Source organism: Suricata suricatta, chromosome 2 (assembly GCF_006229205.1).
Source record: "Suricata suricatta isolate VVHF042 chromosome 2, meerkat_22Aug2017_6uvM2_HiC, whole genome shotgun sequence".
NCBI lineage: Eukaryota > Metazoa > Chordata > Mammalia > Carnivora > Herpestidae > Suricata > Suricata suricatta.
The window spans coordinates 147,845,864-147,868,977 of NC_043701.1; the positions used below are offsets into that span (position 1 = coordinate 147,845,864).

At 41.4% G+C, this 23,114-nt stretch overlaps 1 protein-coding gene across 5 annotated transcripts in view; it reads right to left on the reverse strand.

The window, feature by feature from the left end:
* Positions 1–23,114, reverse strand: part of ERCC6 (ERCC excision repair 6, chromatin remodeling factor) — a 73,918-nt gene that overhangs the window by 38,019 nt on the left and 12,785 nt on the right. For all 5 annotated transcript variants that reach the window (XM_029932118.1, XM_029932116.1, XM_029932117.1 and 2 more), the window contains 2 exons: positions 20,683–21,421; positions 4,304–4,429 (listed from right to left, as the gene is read on the reverse strand). In XM_029932118.1, the coding sequence (XP_029787978.1) occupies positions 4,304–4,429; positions 20,683–21,421 (865 nt within the window). The remainder of the gene's footprint in view (positions 1–4,303; positions 4,430–20,682; positions 21,422–23,114) is intronic.

Sequence of the window (23,114 nt, forward strand, 5' to 3'; positions counted from 1 at the left end):
GAACCAGTTTTATCTAATCTCTTAATTATATGTTATAATTTCCCCCCAGTAGTGTGCAAATCAATTCCAAAAGTGTAACTCTAGCTATTGCTGTTGCTATCATATTAGGAAAACTTTGAATAAGAACGCTGCTGCTCATTAAGTTTGCTTATATATATACTGAGTGTGTCCCCTGAAGAAGAGGATTAAAAATCAAAACATAGTCATGTCTAGTATGGATAAAAGAACTTCAGATCCAGGAAGGACAAGTTCTATTAACACACAGTATGTAACCAGAGAATGATGGCTACTGACTCCTTAAAAAGCCAACTGCGGGGGAAGCAGCAGGCCAGGTGGTTTGGATACAGTCTGCTGACAATCCTCTTGCATAAAGATGATCAACCCATTTTATAGTTAGGAAATGAAAGCACACAGAGGTTAAATAACTTGCCAAAAGTCACACTGCTGGGGAAAAAAATGAGCAAGAAAGAACTGAAATCCAGAACCTCTCCTTCCAAAGTGATACCACTTAGGAGATCATCTTGACCAACAGTTCTCAATGGGTAGTTACTTTGTTACCTAGGGGACATTTGACAATCCCTGGAGTCATTTTTGTTGCTAAAATTGGTATAAAGTACACTTATTATCTAGGGGGCAGAGTCCAGAGATGCTGTTCAGCACCCTACAATACATTCTACAACAAAGAACTGTTCTGCCCAAAGTGTCAGTTGTGCTCACGATGAGAAACCCTAATCTAGGCTAAAAGGTGGTTGTGAACCAGCTACACTGGAGCAATTTCAGCTGTGGATAAAGATGTGGTTCAGGGGTACTGGAGTGGCTCAGTTGGTTAAGCTTCCGACTCTTCACTTCGGCTTAGGTCATGATCGCATGGCTGTGGGATTGGGCCCCACTTCGGGCTGCATGCTGAGCCGGGAGCCTGCTTGGTCTTCTCTCTCTCCCCCTCTCTGTGCCTCTCTCCCTCTCTCTCAAATTAGAAAAAAAAAAGATGTAGTTCAGAAAGCTCCCCCCAAAAATTGATAATACAATCAGAATTACTAAATACTAATAAACCTCCTTTTACTGAGGTGCAGAACAATGGAGACCAACTCCTCCAGGCAGAGCAGGGACTAAAATCTCCCAGGATCATTCTAGCGTTTCAACCTCTAAACTACATGCCTCCCTCCAACAAGGGTCCAACACCTCTCTTTGTTTGGGGCCAATCAATTTAAGGCAGGAAAAATCTAAAGGAACACTTGAGAAGTCATGAAAAGAATAAAAAGTGGCGACTGGCATGGTATCCCAAAGGGCGTGTGGGAGGGCGTTAAGACAGCTGCATCCTATGTGACCCAGGAGAGGCAGTAATAGTGTGCCCGGTGTTTGCTCATCTACAAATGTAATCTCCAAGGGCATTTGAATAGCATATGATTATGTGTTTATAAAATGACTAACACTAAAGAAATGGTTTAAGGAAAAGTCTCCATTAGGCGGCCTGGGAGTCCTATCACAACTTTCTACGAAGGCTCTCAGACTGCACCCACACACTGGCTGTGAGGCAGGTATCACTGGTTGAGGAGTTAGGGGCCCTGGGTTCTGGTTTCAGCAGTGCCACTGACGGACTTAGGTTTTGTTGCTTTCATTTCCTAATGTAAATTGTAAACAATTACACACTTCAAATGAATGCAAGTTAATAGAATTCTGTTTTCAGAACCTTTAGAAAGCATATAAAAATTAGTCCTTCAGAAACAGTTCAAGATTTTTTACAAGCTATTATACAATAGTAAAATATGACTACACTGTGCTTCCCCCATGAGACTGAAGAATCACAAAATAACCACAAATAGTTGGTTTCTCTTGGCACTGTCACACTAACCCAAGACTGCATTTGCTAGTGTGGCTAAAAGTAAGGTCAGAAAGTAAGGTCAGAAGATTGAAGTTTGTCATTTGACTGCTAAATTATACAGATGAATGCATTTGCTGGGCAAACTTTCAAAACAGAATTTTAAAACTTAAACATGATCTTACAGAAAATAGCACTTAAATGGGTAATTGTACCTTCTGATTCCCTTGTGTACAACTATACCCTGTTAATTTAATTCCACAGAGGGCGGTAAAAACAGCAAAAATATATCTACAGCTTAAAATTAAACTGGCCTGGCTAAAACTTAATCATAAAAGAAAAGTGAAGACATACCAATTCTATTAATTTTTTTTCTTACAGCAGAAGAAAAGGAACAGAAGTTTAATAACACTTATGAAATATTTAAAAACCTGTTTTTGAGAAATGAACACAAAATACTTTCCAGAAATGTGCAATTAAGACTAATTAAAATAGGGGCGTCTGGGTGGCTCATTCAGTTAAGCGTCCAGCTCTTGGTTTCAGCTCAGGTCATGATCTCACCATTCATGAGTTCAAGCCCCACATGGGGCTCTGTGCTAATGGTGTGAAGCCTGCTTAGGATTCTCTCTCCCCCTAATTTATCTACCCCTACCCCTCTTGCTCTCTCCCTTTCAAAAATAAATATATAAACTTAAAAATTTTTATTTTAAAAGGCTAAAACAAGCAAACATGTACTTACATTAACTACCATAGGGTTAATAGTCAATACACTGAATCTTATATACTCTTAGTAATCAGTTTGGTTCTATCAACTGTGAAATTTCTTTAACAGAAAATCTTACACTTACACAAAAATGCACACCCAACTTGACTCTTGAGGATATCTGCCAACTCACTTACTACACATGTACAAGTATCCTTCTTTGTTAAATCAATTTAATTTATAATCTGGGCATTCCTTTTGCTTATACAACACTGATGCTATTTGGCCTGTTACTTAAGAAGCAATCACTTTAGAGCCGATAAAAAGAGAGTTGTCAATAAATGCTGTCTTTATAAGCACTTCCATAGTTAATTTTCATTTGGGAGAAGCAATAAACAAAGAAGTCACCACTCTTGGCTATAAAATGATTCATCTTCAAAAATTACTAGACATGCAGGTTTGAATTTCCACACAGGTCTGCTGTCCAGTTAAGACAACCCATGGGGCGCCTGGGAGGCTCAGTCGGTTGGGCGTCCGGCTTCGGCTCACGTCATGATCTCACGGTTCGTGGGTTTGAGCCCCGCGTCAGTCTCTGTGCTGACAGCCAGCTCAGAACCTAGAGCCTGCTTCAGATTCTGTATCTCCCTCTCTCTCTGACCCTCCCTTACTCATACTGCCTCTGTCTCTCAAAAATAAATAAAAAACATTAAAAAAAAGACAACCCAGTCAAGACACTTCACATCTTTAGGATTTTAGCTTTCTCATATATTTAGAGGGATAAAATACTCCCAACTCCTCCTGCCCACCTTCCCCTCATAGAGATACAAATTAAAACTACAATATAAGACTTCTGAGAGAAAATATAAAAAGCATGTTATTTTTAAATAGAGATCTTGCACAAGTTTAAGGTGAATCTATGAAGGAGATTAAACATAATCTTCTGTCTCAAAGAAGTAAGTTCACATCCTGCACCTAACTACCGAGTGATGCTACTAGACAGAAAGCTACTTAATGGTTTAACTTCCTCCATGCACTGAAGAAACCTTCCTAAAGTATCTTGTTAAGTGAATCCCAGGAGTGATGAGACTGAAAATGTGCCTCAGTATTTACATCCATCATAGGAGACTGGCCCAGGCCAGGTAGCCTACAGGCACACATCTATCACCCAGCTCCCAGTTATCTGGAACACGTAGCCACTTCACACGTGAAACACAGAGTCTCACACAGCACCTTAAAGCTAAAGGTGTTTGCCTATACCTTCTCTTTTGACATTAGAACATCCACATAAAATATTTAGATGCACATTTGGTCTGCTCAGAAGTATTATACCCTTAGGTACAATATAAAACACTCATATACTGCTCTCAATAATTTTTTATTTCTACTCAGAAGTAAAAAAAAGAACACCCCAATATTTATTTTAATATAAATTTCTTCTTAATTTGACTTAAGAAATCAGAGATTTGGTCCCTTGAATTTACTAAGAACAAAAACATAATTTGATGGAGATGACTTTTAAATGCCCTGATTTTAGGCTGCGGAGACAGGTCCGCATAGACCCGCCAGCTTACAAACACGCCCAATGTGCACATTAGTCAATTTATTATCATCTACTTTTAATGAGCAGCACGTGGCTAAAATTTCATTTGATGGTATCTGTATCTGCAATAAATTGCTGTGAGTACCGTAAGGGCCCACAGGTAACTGCTGTGTAATTCCTAAAATATTAATTTGTACACGATGGCTTGATGACAGACATAAAGGAAAGAATGCACAGCACATACTTAAAAAGCTTTTTGAACAGAAAACCCGGGATTTTAAAATCGTCAAATTCGGCATCGCTCTCCTCAGAATCGCCTTCAAGCTTCAGACACTTCTCTTTGTCCCACAGCCTCAGCTTATTCCATCTCCTGCCGTGAAAATAAAAACCATGTTTCCATTATTTTGGTTATAAGACAGATTAAAATGTAGTTCTAGATAATGCTCAAGAAAAAGGAGGAAATTCCAATGCTCTTTTAGCTTTCTGCTACCATCATTACCCGAAACACTGATATTCAAAAAAAGAAAAATTCTCTTTTCCTTCCTTCTCAGTTCAATTCTTATTTGAATTATTATGGCTGCTTTAGAAATATTTCTGGAAGGTCCCATTTCATTATCAACACTACTTGTTCCTCCCTCTACTGGCATACCCTAAGGGGAAATTTCTCTGCTCGTTCCTAAGATATATGAACCTAATTCTAGAAGTGACTCAGTGAAAATTCCAACATAAGTATCTCCAAAATGACACTGTAACAAGAAACAGATTTTGTTTATAATTACTAGTTCTGTGCCAAAGGTATGATAGTCATAGCATAAAACAGCATAGTATCTCAAACATAAATTTCTGGTCAAAAGTGCTATATATCAGATTAACATATGAGGGGGCATCAATAATATCAAAGGACTGATAATTAAACAACTTAGAAAAAATGTATTCACTAAATAAAATCTAAGTTATAAATTTAGTAATATAATGCTTTTCAGATATAAAATTATTTATATTTTACAAGGGTGATGTCATGTATGTATAACAGAAGAAATGTCAAAAGATCTGAAAGTCTTTTTCTTTAAGTGTTTATTTTAAGAGAGGGAGAGAGAACACACGTGCACAGGGGGCAGGGGCAGAGAGAAAATCCAAGCAGGCCCCAGATTGTCAGTGCAGAGTCCAACGCGCAGCTCGATCTCACGAACCGTAAGATCACAACCTGAGCTGAAATCAAGAGTTGGATGCTCAGGGGCGCCTGGTGGCTCAGGCAGTTGAGCAGCCACTTCTGCTCAGGTCATGACATCAAATCTCATGGCTTCAAGCTCCACATCAGGCTCTGTGCTGACAGCTCAGAGCGTGGAGCCTGCTTCAGATTCTGTGTCTCCCTCTCTCTGTCCCTCTCCCACTCACACTGTGTCTCTCTCTCAAAAATAAACATTAAAAAAAAAAAAGTTGGATGCTTAACCAACTGGGCCACCAGGTGCTCCTAAAGATCTGAAAGTCTTAACATCAAGACTGTTGGGAAAGTGCAGCCATTTAACCAGACTAATTCTGCATCCAAGAAGCTATGGTGAATACCGGTGTCATGAATTTAAAAATATATATACAAACATCAAAAGCATCACATTCTACTCACTTTTAAAATAAAAGGATGACCCTGCTCTGCATGCCTGCAGGTCACAATGTGAATTTCACAAAATGGTGGGAATAGGATAAAGCAATACAGATAAATGGCTTCAAAGTAAAAAAACTCAAAGGAAGCGAATGAGAACGGCAACATATATAAGAAGACATTTATCTGCCAAAGATTATGGAAGAATACTAAGCGAAGATGTGAGGAAAAGTAAATGAGTAAAATGGAAGGATAATATCACACATACTGCCCAGTTAAATCAACACTGTTTTCCAGTATCAATTAGCACAAGAGGCCAAATACATGAGTGACAGGCAATCCCATCCAGGCAGCTCCTGGAGGACCTTTGAGTAGGTCCTCTGATAAATTCTTGCCTTGTTGAGAATGTTAACTCTTCAAAGTAACAAAAGGGCTACCTGAGGTTTAACTGTGATCAGTAAAAAAGAACGAGCTGACGATCTGAAACTCCTTCTCAGGGCACTAAGAGTATCTATAAATAAGCACTGCTGGTAATTTCCAGAGAAGAACAGCAAATTTAAGAGGCAGTTTATAGCCAAATCTAATAACAGTCATATAACCACGAAGTTTAATATGTGATAGTCTTTTTATACAAAAATTGTAATCTTTTCTTCTTTTAGTTTTCTTCCTTAAAAATTATCTCCAAGCAATTGACAAAATGAAGTACCTCCTAGTGGCTATAACCATCTTTGCTCTTATTCTGAGTTTCCTATCGTCTACAAATTTAGTTAAGTGCAATGGTCTACAGCACGGTATCTCAGCCAGGGGCAGTCTGGGCACCCTCCCCACTACCCCAGGGTAACCTGACAATGTCTAGAGACATACCTGGTTGTTATAACTGCCATGAGGAGGGAGATATACTACTGGCATCTAGCAGGCGGAGGCCAGGGATGCTGCTAAACATCCTACAATGTACAAGACAGTCCTCCATAACAAAATGGTATCTGGTCTCACAGGTCAATAGTGCCAAGTCTAAATAAAAAACCCAGGTAGGTATGTATACCCACTATTGGAACTCAGAAACCAAAATGAGGAGTGCTGCCTGTGTGGCTCAGTGGGTTGAGCATCCAACTCTTGGTTTCAGCTTGGGTCATGATCTCACAGTTCATGAGTTCAAGCCCTGCATCAGGCTCTGTGCTGACAGCGTGGAGCCTGCTTGGGATTTTCACTCTCCTCTCTCTCTTTCTCTGCTCGTCTCCGACTTGCCCAAGTGCACACGTACACTCTCTCTCAAAATAAATACACTTAAAAAGAAAAAAAGAAACCAAAATAAGGTACATACATTTTCCTGGTGTATATATTTGGATTCTTGCTACCTACTATCTGAAATTTAGCAAGCAAACAATTTCACATGAGATATTCCTCAGTATCCAAATTCCTTACTATCAGAACTCAAAACCAAATATCTGCAAAACAAAAGATACTTGTATTTAGCAAATTTATGAATAATACAAAACTCATAAGAAAAGCAGGAATTACCATACTCACTTAAAAGTACTCCATTTTACAATTACACAAAGATAACTCATAAGAATCACAAAAATTATACCCACTTAAAAACACTCTACTTTGCAATTACAGAAAGATAATTTTATAGAAGGAAAAAAAACACCAGAAGATATTGGTTTTAGAAGTTTGGCATAAGGTCATTAAATATTTTACACACAAAGATATCACATATTTAACTCCACTAATAGATGACGGCTATTTCCTTCGACTCAGCCAGTAAATCTTTGTGGCTGTTAAGATTCCCACTGCATCACTCTGTGTCAACAGGGTTCAGCTTCCTCCTCCTCCTCCCTTCTAAAACGTACAGGCATCATGTCACCACAAAACACAGCACCTAGGAAACCACATAAGCCACTACAGAAATTATTGCATTCAAGTGCCTTCCGCTTCAAAAAGATGAGAAGAGCCAAACATTTATTCAGCTGGGCTAAAGGATGACTGAAGGTGGACGGGAAATCATTGCCTGCAAGTATGTGCACCACTGTGAAGACAGATCCCCCCAGCAGAATCATACACACATTTTGAAGACAGAAAATACCAGGGTTATAAAACCACATGCGTGTGCGGCTCAGTCGAAGCGATCCTTCTGCTATATAAAGCAGTACTTCCTCATGGGGCCTGTAGCCAGAACAGACCTCTGACCATCTCACTGAAGCCCGCCGAAGCCGTGCGGCACCAAGCACTGATGGACAAGAAGGACCACATGGCAGACTAGGCGGGTAGAGGAGTACCACATTCACCTGATGCCTTTTCCAATCCTAGATGCCACAGAGGGTCTTAAAGTTGCTCTCTTTTGCGTGCGTAACCTGCTTGTCCCGCAACCTGGCAGGCCGGATGACCTGTGTGGCCAGCAGGTGTAAAGGGATCTCTGTGCTATGAATAAACTAGGTTTATGGAATAACCACAGGCCAAAACACAAAAGTGTGCACCTGAATGGTCTAGAATCAAATCCTGACTGCTATTTATTAGTTCTTTAACCCTCAGCAAGTAACTTCACTTCTTCAGCACCTAAGTTTCCTCAAGTGTAAGATGGGAAGAACAATGGCATCTACCCCCCCAAGACTTAGGGAGGATTAAATGAGGTGTCACACGTAAAGCAGTTACCATGAGCCTAGCCTGTAAGTGCTTAACAAATAAATACATTATTACACATAATCATAACCGCTTACTGAAATCCTCACACAAACTTACAATGCTCAGAGGCTGTTACTGTTGCTATGTTCACATACAGAGAAGGAAGCGGAGGCAATATATAATCCAATATAATCCATCTGTGATAATGCAATGCACCATAAGTGTTTATTAACAGAATTCAACATGTATGTGTGAACAAAAACTATGTTTTTAATCAAACGGATGCTCAGAAAATTGTTATGCATAACATGCTGAGTGAACACACTTACCCATCAGAAGATACCAGCTGGAACACCTCAATTTTAAAATTCTGTAATAGATTTGTAAACAGTAAACTGTCACGAAGTATGGCTGCTTTTATATGACAGCGACCAAAAAACCCAGATACAGAATGACTTAAAATCGGTTGGGGGTGGGTCAAGATTAAGATCTGGGTCCCAATGATTTAAAATCTTAAAGATCAGCTTTTGCCCCAAAATGTCTAAATTCTGTGTTTCAATAAATAAACCAGATAATGGACTTTACAAGTGGAAGGGGGCAGTAAAGAGTCCAATATTTACATTTTTGGGAAAGAAATAAGCTTTCCATGTTTTTTACCCTCGCATTTAAAAAAACTCCGCACGTGTAATAGTCACAGCTGCAGCCACATAAAAGCAAGTGGGCCTGGTGTTCCCTGGCAGCATTTCTAACTTCGCAGGACTGCCACAGTCAGCCTCCTAGCGACTCCACTGGCAGCCACTTCGAAAAGAACCCAGTAATAAACATAAACTTACCATTCCAATCAGATGCAGGCAGAGAAAATGCTCCCTGGCTTTGCCACATTCATGCAAGAATGAGAACCTGGCCCAGGCTGAGAGGCCTGGGGCTGATACCACAGTAATGATCTGTCAGCAGCAATTCGGACCCAGGGCCAGGCTACTGGCAACAATGCACAACTAACCAGTTGAACTATACCGGGAACAACACTTCTTCCAGTTGCTAGGGCACCTTGTCAACAGAACCCTAAGAATACACCTGAGAGTTAGCTGCCACCATTTAAAGTTATTTATTTTCAAAGAATTTCCAGAATGCCAATGATGTTTAAAGTATATAAGTGGAAAAACACAGCTAACTGCCATTATGCCATAGCCTGCAGTTTCCCCATATCTGTGCCATCTGCATTCCTGCACTGTCCCCAACCTCCCTCCAAATACATATCCTGCATGGACCATTCAGACCTCTGCCCAAGCAGTGCCTGCAGAGGACGCCTTCTCTGATCACCCAGAGTTCGGGGTCCTGCCCTCCAGGTGCCTTCTCAACCCCAAGGCACCTTGGATGCACCTGATGTTTCTACTAGAGCATTCACCAAGTGTTCAGCACCATTTGAAAATCCTATCTAACCTTCCGCATTAGACTGGGAGCCACCTGAGGCCAGAGACTGTTTTAATCATACCCCTAGATACCAGTGTAATGCCCACCTTAACACAAATACCCAGTAAATGCTGAATGAATGAATGAATAGGGTTCAGAATTGGGCTAGGGATAAGGAAGACATCAGAGACAGAAGCATGGCCTGAAAATGGTCACTCAAAAATGGGTTCAAGAATTGTCCTATTCTTGGTGCCTGGGTGGCTCTGTCAGTTAAGCATCTGACTTTGGCTCAGGTCATGATCTCAGAATTCATGAGATCGAGTCCCGCAATGGGAGCCCCACCTCCCTTCCTCCCTCCCTCCCTCTCTCTCTTTCTCTCTCTGCCCCTCATGGGCTTCTCTCTTCCTCCCTCCCTCTCTCTGCACCTTGCTCACTTTCTGCCCTCTTTCTCTCTCTCTCTCAAAAAAAACTGTCCTTTTTTAATTTTAATATTTTGGAGAAAAAGAGGAGAGGGGAAGTAGGCGAGGGGCAGAGAGGGAGACACAGAATCCAAAGCTGTCAGCACAGGGCCCAGTGCAGGGCTCAAACTCCCAAACCATGAGATCATGACCTGAGCCGAAGTCAGACACTTAGTTGACTGAGCCACCCAAGCACCCTAAGAATTGTCCTGTTCTAGCTTATTTACAGCCTACCTCCTACTGCATTCCTGCTCTTTCTACATGTATGATGTTAAGGAACTACTAGTAGATACATCCATTGGATAAACATGGGTAAGGTCCACTACAAAGAATGAGACATGACAAATTCAAAGTCAGATAAATTCTTGATTTTGTAAGGAGAAAAAAAAGGACAGGAAAGGAAACTCATTATATTGAGCAATAAAAATGTGGCAGGTTATTTTCAAGTCCTGAGTTGTGTTTTAGGTTTTCCAGTGGATTCACTTTGCAACAAAACTGGTTTCTGCACACCAGCCCTTGGGAAGAATCAGAGCCCCAGGTTTGCGTCCAAGCTTCCCTAGGACCAGGTGGAAAGGGGTGGGCAAAGATTCAACTTTCTTATGAAAGAATTCATCTGACAGAGGAGGGAGAAAAGTTCAACTAGCCCTGAACTGCAATAACACTACTAGAAAGGAAATAATGTTTTTTATGGCCCCACCATCTTTTTCTTTAATCTAAATACATAATAATCACAGCTGCAATCAAATAAAATGAAGTATGTTGTTCACTGGGGAGGTTTTCTAACTCCTACACTTCCTCAGACTTCAGTGGCAGCCCCTAGAGGAGAACCCAGGAAAAAACACAGATTTAAGATACCCACTGAGAAGTGAAAACCAGATGTGGGCGGAGAGCTGCATTTCAGGTCTCTAACAGGTCAGGAGAGGTGTGAGCTTTAGAAACATCATTTAACACCACTGCATTTGTCTCCTCGGGCACAAAATGAGTCAAATAAGAGGCTCATAAAGCACTAAGTGATAACGTATAACGTATGACGTATGTACTAGACCCTTGGGAAACTGGTTTTTTTTGTTTTTTTTTAGCATGTCAGATGCTATCTTACAATTAATTACTGGTAGGAGATTACACACAAAAAAAGTAAAACTGAGAAATCTTAGTTAACTTCAAGTCATATATGAATAAAAAATAACTGTGAAAACACCTACTGCAGTCTTGGGCAGGCAGGAGTCAGGTGTAGTCCCCCAGTCTAGAGAAGGTTTTATGCTATTCCACCCGAATCATCAACCAAGATTGAGATTATCACAGTCTGCTTGGGGAACAACGTCCTCCATATCTAGGACAGCAAGGAGTGTGGAAATTACAAGGCACAACAGAATGATCTGGAACACTGACCTTAGAACAGAGAAAACTGTGAGGAAGCAAAGTGTAATCCTCACCTATCCACATGTAGAAACAAGGAGCAGGCTGTGCCCCCTGGGCAGAGGTCTAGTGCCCCCTAGTGTGTTCAAAGGAGAAATATTTTTTTTATTTCTCCCCAAACAACTATTGGTAATGTGCTAATATTTGTATAACTTTTTTATCACTAAGTAGACCCTAACATATAAATAAAAAATATATAAAAGGAGGAAAAGCCTAATATCAACAAAACTAAGTATATAATAGCTATGATCTGGCTATGCATATCAATACCAATTGTTAAACTGACTTTTACTTTGGAAAGAGGACACATTTTCATATATATCAGTATTTATAGGCTCCTCTTCATGATTCTCACAGACCTCTTACCAACTTGATGAAATCTTTCCGGTAAATGTTTTACCCGGTGGGCATGTAAATAAGAATAGCTAATATTTATTGAGTGCCTGACAGAGGCCTAATATCTTAGATACATTATCTTTTGTAATCCTCAGACCATCCGTGAAGAAAGTACTGCTACGGACCCTCATTTTACAGATGAAAATATGTACAGAATCTCCCAGTTACTAACAGTCTGGCACTAGCAGAGTCTGAGACTCTGGCCCTGGACTCCACGGCCTGTGACTTCTAAACCCCATGTCACATATCACCCCCTGAGTAACATCAGCTAGCTCTGGGCCAGCTGTCCAGAAGTTTTGAAACTACACATACAAACATCCATATTATGTATATATTTTTAAACTCAGAGTCAGAAAACAAATACTAAGTAATAACAACTAAGAGTTACTGATGCTCACCGTGTGCTGGGCACTGTATTAAACAATTTACCTGTATTAGTTTATTTACTCCTTACAAATCCTATGAAGCAGATATTATATTTAATCTTTTTCACAGTTAAAGAAAAGTAGTGACAGATTAAGTAGCCTGGCCAAAATCAGTAACAGGAAGATTCAAACTCAGATAATCAACCTCCAGATTCTACTCCTATTACATAATCTTGTCTCTCAAATCTATTTTCCAAACTCCCTAAAACCACTTCTTTTCTCAAAGTGCAAGCCCAAGAGTCAACAATCACTTCTTTAACGGCTATACAATGAAAACAACTACACAAGAGCAAACCAAATTCTAAAACGTCAATTCACATTTGTCTCAAAAGATGTCCTCCCTACCTCAATATTGCACAAAGTGAGTCAGTCAAAACTCACTCTTCACTGCACACCTGCCAACTTTTTCAACAGCAAAATCACCTTAGCAATTCTTCTGACTATAAATAATCTAGAGTGAACAAACACATAAGACATGATATTTAATTAACAGACACACCAATGTACTCAACTGCCCATATCAACCCACAAAAAGGGCAAAATATGCCTATCAATAGGAATTGTCGAACATTAGCAGCTTCAGACCATATAGTAAGGAAATGAACATGCCCACTCCCAAAACTGCAAGGAAGTCATATACTGACCTGCTTGAAATTCACAAGGGACCTAACTGCTCTGCCTTGATTTTACATGGCAAGGGCCACCAAGCCTGGGGCACTTCAGACCTACACTGTGCGGGAAAAGTCACGCACTGTATTGTTAAATCATTCTCAATACAGGGTAAAATTTCAATCTCCGGCTCATTCTGCACTTTATTGCAATATCCATGAAAGAAGTCTACAACAGAAGCACAATGAGTACAATTTGATTTTTAAAAATATATTCAAGGCACCAAGCTGGGTATTTAATATAGTTTGCATTTCTGTAGTGCAATAGGTTTTCTATTTCAGACAGCTGAGCATCCCTTACAGATTAGTCTAATTTGCTAAATTGAGATACTCAGTGTTTTACTTTTCTTATCTGCCTTTTTATGGTCTTTCTGGGTGGACTTAATTGGCACATCTGAGCAGATGAAATACCCTCAGTTAGGAGTCCAGATCTCACTGAGTAAATTAAGACTGATGCAGACAATTATGCACTGAAAGTGGGAATGAGAGGTGTGTGCAGAACACGAAGCAGAATTAGTCTTCATTTGTGTCTTAGCTTTGTCATTGCAAAGAAGCCAAGATTCTCTCTAAGAAAACTCTTTAAGGGAGTAACTTTCCCTTCTGTCTAAAATATAGACGCCTAGGGAGGAGGAAAAAAAAAGAACATAGGTTTATTTCTTAAGAAATTAACTCCTAGAAAGTGATGGTAATAAGAATTATCTTCAAATCATCATGTTTAGGTTTCTTGATCAAATCTAGATTAAACTTAAAAATTCAGATCTTAGACATCAAATGATTTGGAGATCAAATGTTTTTTTACAAAAAGTTACAAGTTCTACAACGTAATTTGACCTTTTCTACATGCAACCTTCCTGAAAAGTGCTAAATCATCATGCAGTGCAAACACAGATCCAATTGAAGAATAAATGAGAAAACCTCAGAGCAAATGGAGCCAGTTCTAGGCAAAACAAGAGAAAGAGGCTCTGTGAAGCCCATAAAATGGAGACAGAGCAGCCAGGAGAGGGTGCTAGGAGGCATGGCCTTCGGCAGCACTTCAGGCATGGAATGGGGCCCACACAGAGCGTGGAGTGGGTCCCCGTCAAGTGACGGCAGAAACGTGTTGCAGAGGCAACGCTCCTCTCAGTCCATCGCACCAACCAAGCGGACAGATCGCTCCCGATGACCCAGTCCTCCTGCAGACCCCTGCCCTTCTCCAGCCTTCTCCATTTACTTCTGTCTTGGAGAAATGATATCAGCTTTCAGGGCTCGGCTCCTACCTGCTAGGGTTTGTGAGGCTTCAACCATCTGACACAAAGCACCGCCAAGTAGTAAGCGTCACGTGATGCTAGCTGTAGTTGTTCTCACAGAACCTCCTGCCATCCCCCACAGGCCACCCATGTTCAGGCCATCAAGGCCTCCAAATTTCCAAATCCAAGAGACTTTTTTCAACATTTATCCTACATGGCTTGACCCCTCTAAGCACCTGAAAATGCGGATACCCTTTCTCTTCTAGAACTATGCATGTATACAGCCAAACCCTCCAAACCTGGATCCCACTCACCTCTGGCCCCAGCAGCCCAAGTGCTTAAGAGAAAGGACAGCAGAGATACTGTTTACCCAGATTAGGCCTTGCAGTGTTGGGAGATAATCTATAAGATTTACATAATATATGGAGTCATTAGCCTTTTGTAACCCAAAGTTAGTCATGCAAAACAAAGTAAAAAAATGGGGCAGAAAAATCTTTAAAGTTTAAAGTATTTTATTAAATGTATTTATTAAAAGCCACTTACAGGGTGCCTAGGTGGCTCAGTCAGTTAAGCGGCCGACTTTGGCTCAGGTCCTGACCTCATGGTTCACAAGTTCGAGCCTCACACTGGGCTCTGTGCTGACGGCTCAGAGCCTGCAGCCTGCTTCAGATTCTGTCTCTCCCTCTCTCTCTCTCTGCCCCTCCCCCACTTGCACTATCTCTCTCTCTCTCAAAAATAAAATAAACATTTTTTAAAAAGTTACATCAACAGGCATCATGACTACAGATGCAAGTTACACAAGACCATGAGGCAAATTCTATCCCCATCTATACCATACCTGTCAAGTCTTCCAGACTACCTTCAATTACCCCAAGTCCCCATCCAATTGGTTTAAGTTTTTGGTTTGGTTTCCATTACAAGAAGGGGAAGCAGCAAAGTGCTGATTCTTAGTGCCACCTTGTGGTCACATTTAGATATTACACACCCACCAATTCACAAATGCAAGGCAAATGACATTTACAAAACCCTGTCCTGGCTTCAAATCCCAGTTCTACCTCTTACCAGATCATATAGACAAGTTATCAATTTGAACAGGGCATGACCAAGTGTTTGAAAAGCCCTCTATTAACTGTAATAACTGAAAGATATGTATGCACAGGATCAAAGCCTAGAATGAAATGTAGACAAATGACATAAAAAATAGAGGTATAGGTAGAAGGGTTTTTTTTTCATCTTAAATGTATCATAATTTCATTACTTAAATAAACGAGGAATCATCTAAAGTGCAAGGTGGAGAGTGTGGAAAGCCTTCAAACCATTCGCAGCTTAGATCAGTTTCAGGCTGTGATCTCAGCAGCTTAGCCCCAGTACCACAGGATAATATGTGGACACTCAGCACCGCCTACTGAAGTCTGTTTCGCTCACTGAGGTGGAGGTGGCATGGGGGCAGGGGAGGGGGGAGATGTACTGCAGTAGTAATACCAAGCTGACATTGGGCTACACTAGAGAAAAAAGCATTACATTTTCAAACCCCAATATCCTTAACCAACAATTCTTTGCAACCGCATCAAGGGTTTCCTAAATAGGAACATAGTAAGGGCCTATAATAATGAGGAATGCCACCAACCTCACCTCAGAATTAGAAGGAGCCCAAAGTATGAGCGCAGTGCCCAGCTCCTTCCACCCTGACCTGCTGCCTCAGACACTCCAAGCTGAGTCCTGAAGATGCTTTCCAGGTGATTCTGAAGCATATGCCCTGACAAGAAAACGATCTATTATATACAGCACTTAGCTGAATGAAACGACCTCGAAGTTCCTCTCCAAGCCCTTTCCTATGTAAACACAACATACTTGTGCAGAGTACATAAAAGATTTTAAAGTAACATATACAAACTGAATCTGCCAAAAGCTACCGCCCCAAAAAGGAAGAATATACATATTAAGTAGCTCCCAAAGTTGATAGTGCATCAGAATGACCTGGAAGAGCTTTTTAAAAATTACGACCTGGAGCCCCACGCTAGATTTCTTGAATCAGCACCTCCAGTGGCAGGGCACCCAGGTGATTCTGCAAAATCAGCCTGTAGGCTGGGAACCTCTACTTTAGTCTATGCTCACTGCCAAGAAAATAAAGCCTGTTACTATTATATAGTGTCTGGCACACAGAAACAGAAAGAAGGGCTTCAGGATATGAGTTTAAGTCAAATCATACATGCTAGCCCTAGATGTGCCAGCAGGAAACCAAACTTACTTGGAAGGGCATCCTCTCACTTAGAATATAACCTGACCCGTAGCCCAAGTCTGACCCACGCAGTGCCGACTGCAGCTGGAGAAGGAAGCCAGAGTTGGTGACATTCTTCATCTGTGCTCTCATGGTGGCACATAACTGGCATGAACGCTGCTGCTTCCCTCGGAGGCCCCTGTGCCCGTGGTAGAGATTACTAATGGACTGTGACACTCTTTCCCAGAAAGTCCAAACAGGGCCTCAATCTCCACCTGAACAGACTGCCACTACCTAAGACGGGAGCTGTCGGGTAAGGTGACAGCTTGTGCCCTGCCTGACCTATGGTGGACTGACTGCTTAGAAACCAGACATCTCTGCAGACCACAACCACCACACCACTACCAAGGCAATCCAAATGAGAAAGAATGTGTCTCCAAAGCGAAGCAAATATAGTATTTTCCCTTTCAACAACCCGCACCCTAGGGTCTTTTCATATCTGAACTACTCAATAGAGCAGGCCCTGTGCTGGGATAAATCTCCTCCACAAACTCTTCCCCCATTACCTGTCTGAACATGTGCCCATGTTCCCTAAATGACCGTAAATTCCTTACTGGAAACCCTAGGACCCCTCCTAGAGCACACACACGCATTCAGGCAGTGAGAGCAAGGACGACGCCATGGGAGGGGCGTCGTATCTCATCTGGAAGCTGATCAGAAACAGAGGTAACAAGGCCTGCAGATCTTCAATCACCACGAGGGGAAAGGTGCACACGAGTTGTCCGGTCTTCTAGGCCGCCTTTTCCCCTCCTGGCTTACAGACTGGACAGGGGACACATAAGTGTTCACCAGGGACACCTATCACTCAAACACTACGTGTGTGTGTGTCCATCCTATTAAGTCTTTATTTGGCTTTTGGAGCTCCCAGATTCTAGCTTTCTACCACAGCGACGTAGTTTAAGAAAAGCTAAACCTTACAACTAAGAGTAATACCCTAATAGAAACTCTGCTGCTACAAAATTAAAATTAAAAAATAATGGATGTTTTTCTAGGATCTGCATACCAATGATATGAGTAGGAACCAACGGAACATTTACTTCAAAGAACTGGCTCATCCCTCCTGGTACATTATCGGAAGTGTGAAAATCGGGGAACATCATCGAAGAGACAGACTCAAAATGCAACTTTGTACAGAGACAGAAGCAGGATACAAATGTGAGAAAGGCAAAAAATACAGGAGCAGTTTAAAAAACAGTAACATTTCCAAGACTGATCTGAGGTCTTTGGTGGAGTTAGAGAAAAGTAGGATCCTCAGTTATTATCCTGCTCCAGATAAGGTTAGGCTGCAGGAAAGGTGTGATGGGAAATTCCCACTTGCCGACAGCTGAGAACAAAGCACCTAGCTGGGACTACACTGGAGCTAAGAGAAGGCCTCAGACAGATGTCCCTCCGGCTCGGAGACTAAAGGGGATGAGATGTCCCGGGGTGACCACCTTCACTTCCAAAGTTTAAATGAGCATTGTCATTAACACGGTTAAAACCAGTACAAGCTCAAAAAGGGCATCTAGCCTAGGTACATATTCCTAAACTGTAACCATTAAGAAAAACTCATTTTCTGTGCTGTAAACTCTATGGAGCTTTGCTCTGATTATCCCTCCTCAAACCACTGGGGTTTTTTCCCCACTCAGGGGAATACCATTACAATTTAAATCTGTCTACAAAGATCAGCAACAAGAAGTAACAAAACATAAAAAGCACTGGCAGTTCTAAAATGTTCTTAATAATGCTTCTCAGTCCAGAGCATCCCCCAATCCAAAGAGTACCCAAGGAGATGCAAAACAAACATTTCCATGTGGTATCTGCAGTTTAACAGCCGTAATAACTGTGGCCATGAAATTTTAAGAGCTATAGTATTTTGGTGGCAATTAGAGTTATTGATATTTCTGAAATTCAACTGAGATTTTATGTAACTTTAGCAAAAAACTGGCTTTGATACGGATTTCAAAATAACTGTTCTACAATCTTAACATTATTAAGAAAAATGCATTGCTGTGAATTTAAACTCCTATTTAAAATTCAATCAAAATTAACTGCTTCTCATCAAGATACTAATACATTTAAAACTAAATTTAATACTGAATGGGAAGAAAATATTACTCCATTTACAATCAATATATTGATATTAACACTGTTATTAATTCTCCACAGTAGGTAGGAAAGAGACTGACACTGCTCAGCATTCAAGGATATTCAGCCACACCCTTCAAACAACTCTACAGGTATTAAATGTGCAAAATAAAGTTAAAGTTGCAAAGACAAGTAACAAATGTAAGCCACTCCTCAAGGATGCTACTTAAAGTCTACCACCGTGTAACAGCTCTAGGAATGGATTCAGGCCACAGGTCCTCAGTGTAAATAAAAACGATGCCACCTCTGCTTTTTAAAAGGTTAGGCAAGGGGGCGCCTGGGTGGCTCAGTCGGTTAAGCCTCTGACTTCGGCTCAGGTCAGATCTCACATTCGTGGGTTCGAGCCCCGAGTCAGGCTCTATGCTGACAGCTAGCTCAGAGCCTGGAGGCTGCTTCCAGTTCTGTGTCTCCCTCTCTCTCTGCCCCTCCCCCTCTCACGCTCTGTCTCTCTCTGTATCAAAAATAAATAAAACATTAAAAAAATAAAAAAATAAAAGGTTACGCAGGGGTACCTGGGTGGCTGTTTGTTAAGCATCCTTCTCTTGGTTTCGGCTCAGGTCATGATCTCATGGTTCAGGTGTTCGCGCCCTGAGTCCCAGCCCTGTGCTGATGGCATGGGGCCTGCTCGAGAACCTCTCTCTCTTTCTCTCATTCCCCCCATGCCCTTCCCCCAAGCACACTCTCTCTCAAAATAAACAAACTTTAAAATGAATAAATAAATAAAAGGTTAGGGAGTGTACGAGACAATATGGATGTGGTTCATAAGCTCTAAGTAAAAGAAGAAAAATATCAGGACAACCCGCATTTGTGAAGGCGAGTGGAAAGTTATAAGAAACAATAAACTATATCTTCCTACATGGAAAATAAGAAAAAACTGTTGAGGACTGGAAAAACCCATGCCAGGAGTAAACACTTAAAAAGTAATCTGTTGAGGCACCTGGGTGGCTAGGCTGGTTAAGTGTCCAATTTCCGCTCAGGTCATGATCTCACAGCTCATGAGATCGAGCCCCCGGTCTGGCACAGAGCCTGCATCCTGCTTCAGTTTCTGAGTCTCCCTTTCTCTCTGCCCCTCCCTCCCTTATGATCTGTCTCTCTCTCAAAAATAAACATTAAAAAAAATTTTTTAAATAAGTAAGTAAATAAGGGGATGTTTCTATTTTATTTATTTATTTATATGTTAGGCAGATCCCCTTTCCCTTTGACTTCCTCAGTGTTTCGTAAGCTCCTGTGAAAGACCTGAGGCCTGGGAGGGTCATGCTCAGTGGGACACACTTGGTATCTGCAGCGTACAGACATTTTCCGGCTCACAAAAAATATGTGGCAACTGACTTCCTGAATAAACATATTCACCTTCTTATTTACATCTTACACTGAGAGAGTCATGGAAAAAAGCCAAAGTCAATCTCCAGCATAAAAATGACAGCGAAAAGGAAAGGTATGCAATGCACATGAAATCCACTTCTGGCAGTATGACAAGGGTGTACAGTTCTGTAGGTGACTCCTTTCTCAAGGCAGAAGGAGGGATTTAAGAAAACAAGCTTATTCATTCATACACCAAAGCATAAATTTCAGCTTCTTTTTGAAGCAAAGTCCTCCACAATTACTTTCCTGCTTCAAAAGAAAAAGAAAAAGAAAACAAACACCCACCATACACTATACAAGCCAGCCTTCTCCTGAAGGCACACCTCTCACACTGTATAAAGGCACACCTCTCACACTGTAGTCCTCTGCATGCATCTTGCCCCGGCCCTTTCCCTAAGCTTTTCTTCTGAGACTCTCCCAAATCCGAGTGAAGATACAGAAGTTGGAAGCATTCCTTATCAGCTCCACTGGGGACTCAGGGGCTCTGCCGGTTCTAGGAGGCTAAGGCTGCAGGAAATCCAACCTTTGGATAAACGGGGGCCTAACACATTAAGCTGAATCTAGAATCCTTGTTTAATAAAACTGCTGCCTAAGATAAAGCAGGCAGAGCAAGCTGTTTACAATCTCTGCAGACTGACCTCAGCCGCTGCTTGTAATAGTCTTCATCCCCGTCATCTCGGCATCTCACTACCTTCCGACCTCCCCCACCGGTGGCTTCTGCTTCTTCCCCAGAACTTGGAAAAAAGTCATCCTCGATCTCCTGCACCGTGACTTTTTTCTGCCGGTTTCGATGCTTGAGCACGGGTTTCAGCGCATAGTCAGGGCCTTTTCCAGTCAGCTCAGCCCCCGCGGCCGCTGCCTCCTCCTCTGCCTCCTCCTCCTCCTCCTCCTCCTCTGTGGGGAGGTATTCGGACTCTTCGCCCTCAGAGGTGCCCTCTGCCTTGGGCCTCAGGTCAGACTCCAAAGGTTTCTTTCCTTTCGGCAAGCCTACTTTCCCCTGGAAATGAAGAGCCCTTTTCTGAAGCTTCTTGATGTGCTTTTTCAAGCGCTTATCTGTTTTTGAGAGAACTTTGCTTCGCTCACTTGGTTTGTTTTCACTGAGTGTTGCGCTCAGCTCAGAAGTGCCCGAGGCCGCAGTTTTCCTAGCTGCTCTTCTATTATAAGCTTGTTTCTTCCTCTCAAAAGACAATTTTGCTTGATCTGCCAAGTACTTTTCAAAGCCTGATGCTTCATCAAGCATTAGTTTTCTAGTTTTCTTCTCCCGTTTCTGAGGGATTTGGGTTCCGAAAGGTGTCATCTGGCCAGTGCGGACGAGCTCTTCCCAGGCAGTCTCCTGCACAGGCATGAGCGTGCTGCCAAGACAGGACGGCCCCGGTTCTGAAAGAGGGACGACAGTGCACTGAGCTTAACTTTTCAATAAACAGCACCGACAGACAACCCATCTTTTAAAAACATACCATAGATGTACGAAAGCATACTGTATATAAAAACCACAATAAAATTTATTAGCATTCATCATGCCACATCCAATACACTCCTATTCAAAAAGTGATTTCTCAATAACTTTTTTAAAATAAGGCATTATAAATATGCTCTCTGTGTATCTAGAGACAGACCTACTCATAGGTAACATACATATTTCCCTGTGTTTCCTTACCATTTAAAGAGTAGCTCCCAAGGAAGCAAACTCCCAAGTTTCCATGTCACTTCAAATACCAACATTAACATGGACTTAAATTCAAGAGATCATAAAACTGAAAACCTATAAAGAATCAGCATGCACCTACATAGGTAAAACATAAACATTCGCTCTGCACTCGATATAATGGTCACCACGTGGCTACGTAAGTCGAAAATCAGTTCCTCAGATGCACTTGCCATATCTGAAGTGCTCACTGAGCCGTATGTGGCTAATGGCTACCATAATGGACACCACTGACAGCATTTTCATCATTGCAAACAGGTCTACTGGACAGTGCTGTGTTAAATGTGCAAAGTTAACTAACAGAAAAGAGAAACTAAATTCGGAAGTCATGCCATAGCAATATAAAGTCACCCAGATACCATCCCTCTTCCGTTAGTCGAATTTAATCTCTGGGAAAAATTACTTCACCCGTAGCCAAACTACCAATGTAGATAAGGCTGAACAGGAGGAATCCATATTCTAAAAATCCACATTTCTTGTAACCAGTTTTTCACTAAACTTGCAGAGAAGAACAATATATATCAGAAAGTGCACAAATACAGAAAGTGCACAAATACTAAATGTACAACTCGGTGAATTTCCAGGAAAAAAAACAAACCCATACACCAACATCCAGATCAAGAAAGAGAAATCACTAGCACCCCAGGGTGCACCACCCTTCATGGCACCCTCCAGTCTCTACCCCACCCTACAATAATGACTGACCATACTATGAATGCTACAAACCAGCTGTACCTAGCTTTCAACTTTATGTAAATGGAAATGTTTGGACTCTTGCGTCTGGCTTATTTGCTATAAACATCATGCTTGTGAGAGTCATCCTTATTGTTGAATATAGTTGCAGTCCGTCAATTCTCATGGCTGCTAGTATCCTATTATACACGTATACTATAATTTTTCCATTCCACCCTTAGTGGACATTTGGGTGGTTTCCAGGTTTTAGCTACTATGAATTACGTTGCTGTCAATATTCCAGTACACATCCTTCAGAAATGCACTTGTACATAATTCTTTGGGTATGTTAAGCTCTAGCAGACACTGCCAAACAGTTTTCCAAAGTGGTCCTATTAATTTTAAGTTCCACCAACAGTGTTTGAGAGTTTCAATTCTTACCATTCTCGCTATTCTGGTAGTTGTGTAACGGTTACCACTATATGCTTGTAATTTGTGTTTTCCTACTAACTAATGAACTAGGGCACCTCTTCATAGGTTTACTGACCTTCTGAATAGCCTCTTTTGAAGACACCGGTCAAGTTGTTTTTTTTTGGTTTTTTTTTTTTTTGAGAGAGAGAGAGACAGCATGAGCAGGGGAGCGTCAGAGAGAGAAGGAATCACAGGATCTGAAGACAGGCTCCAGGCTCTGAG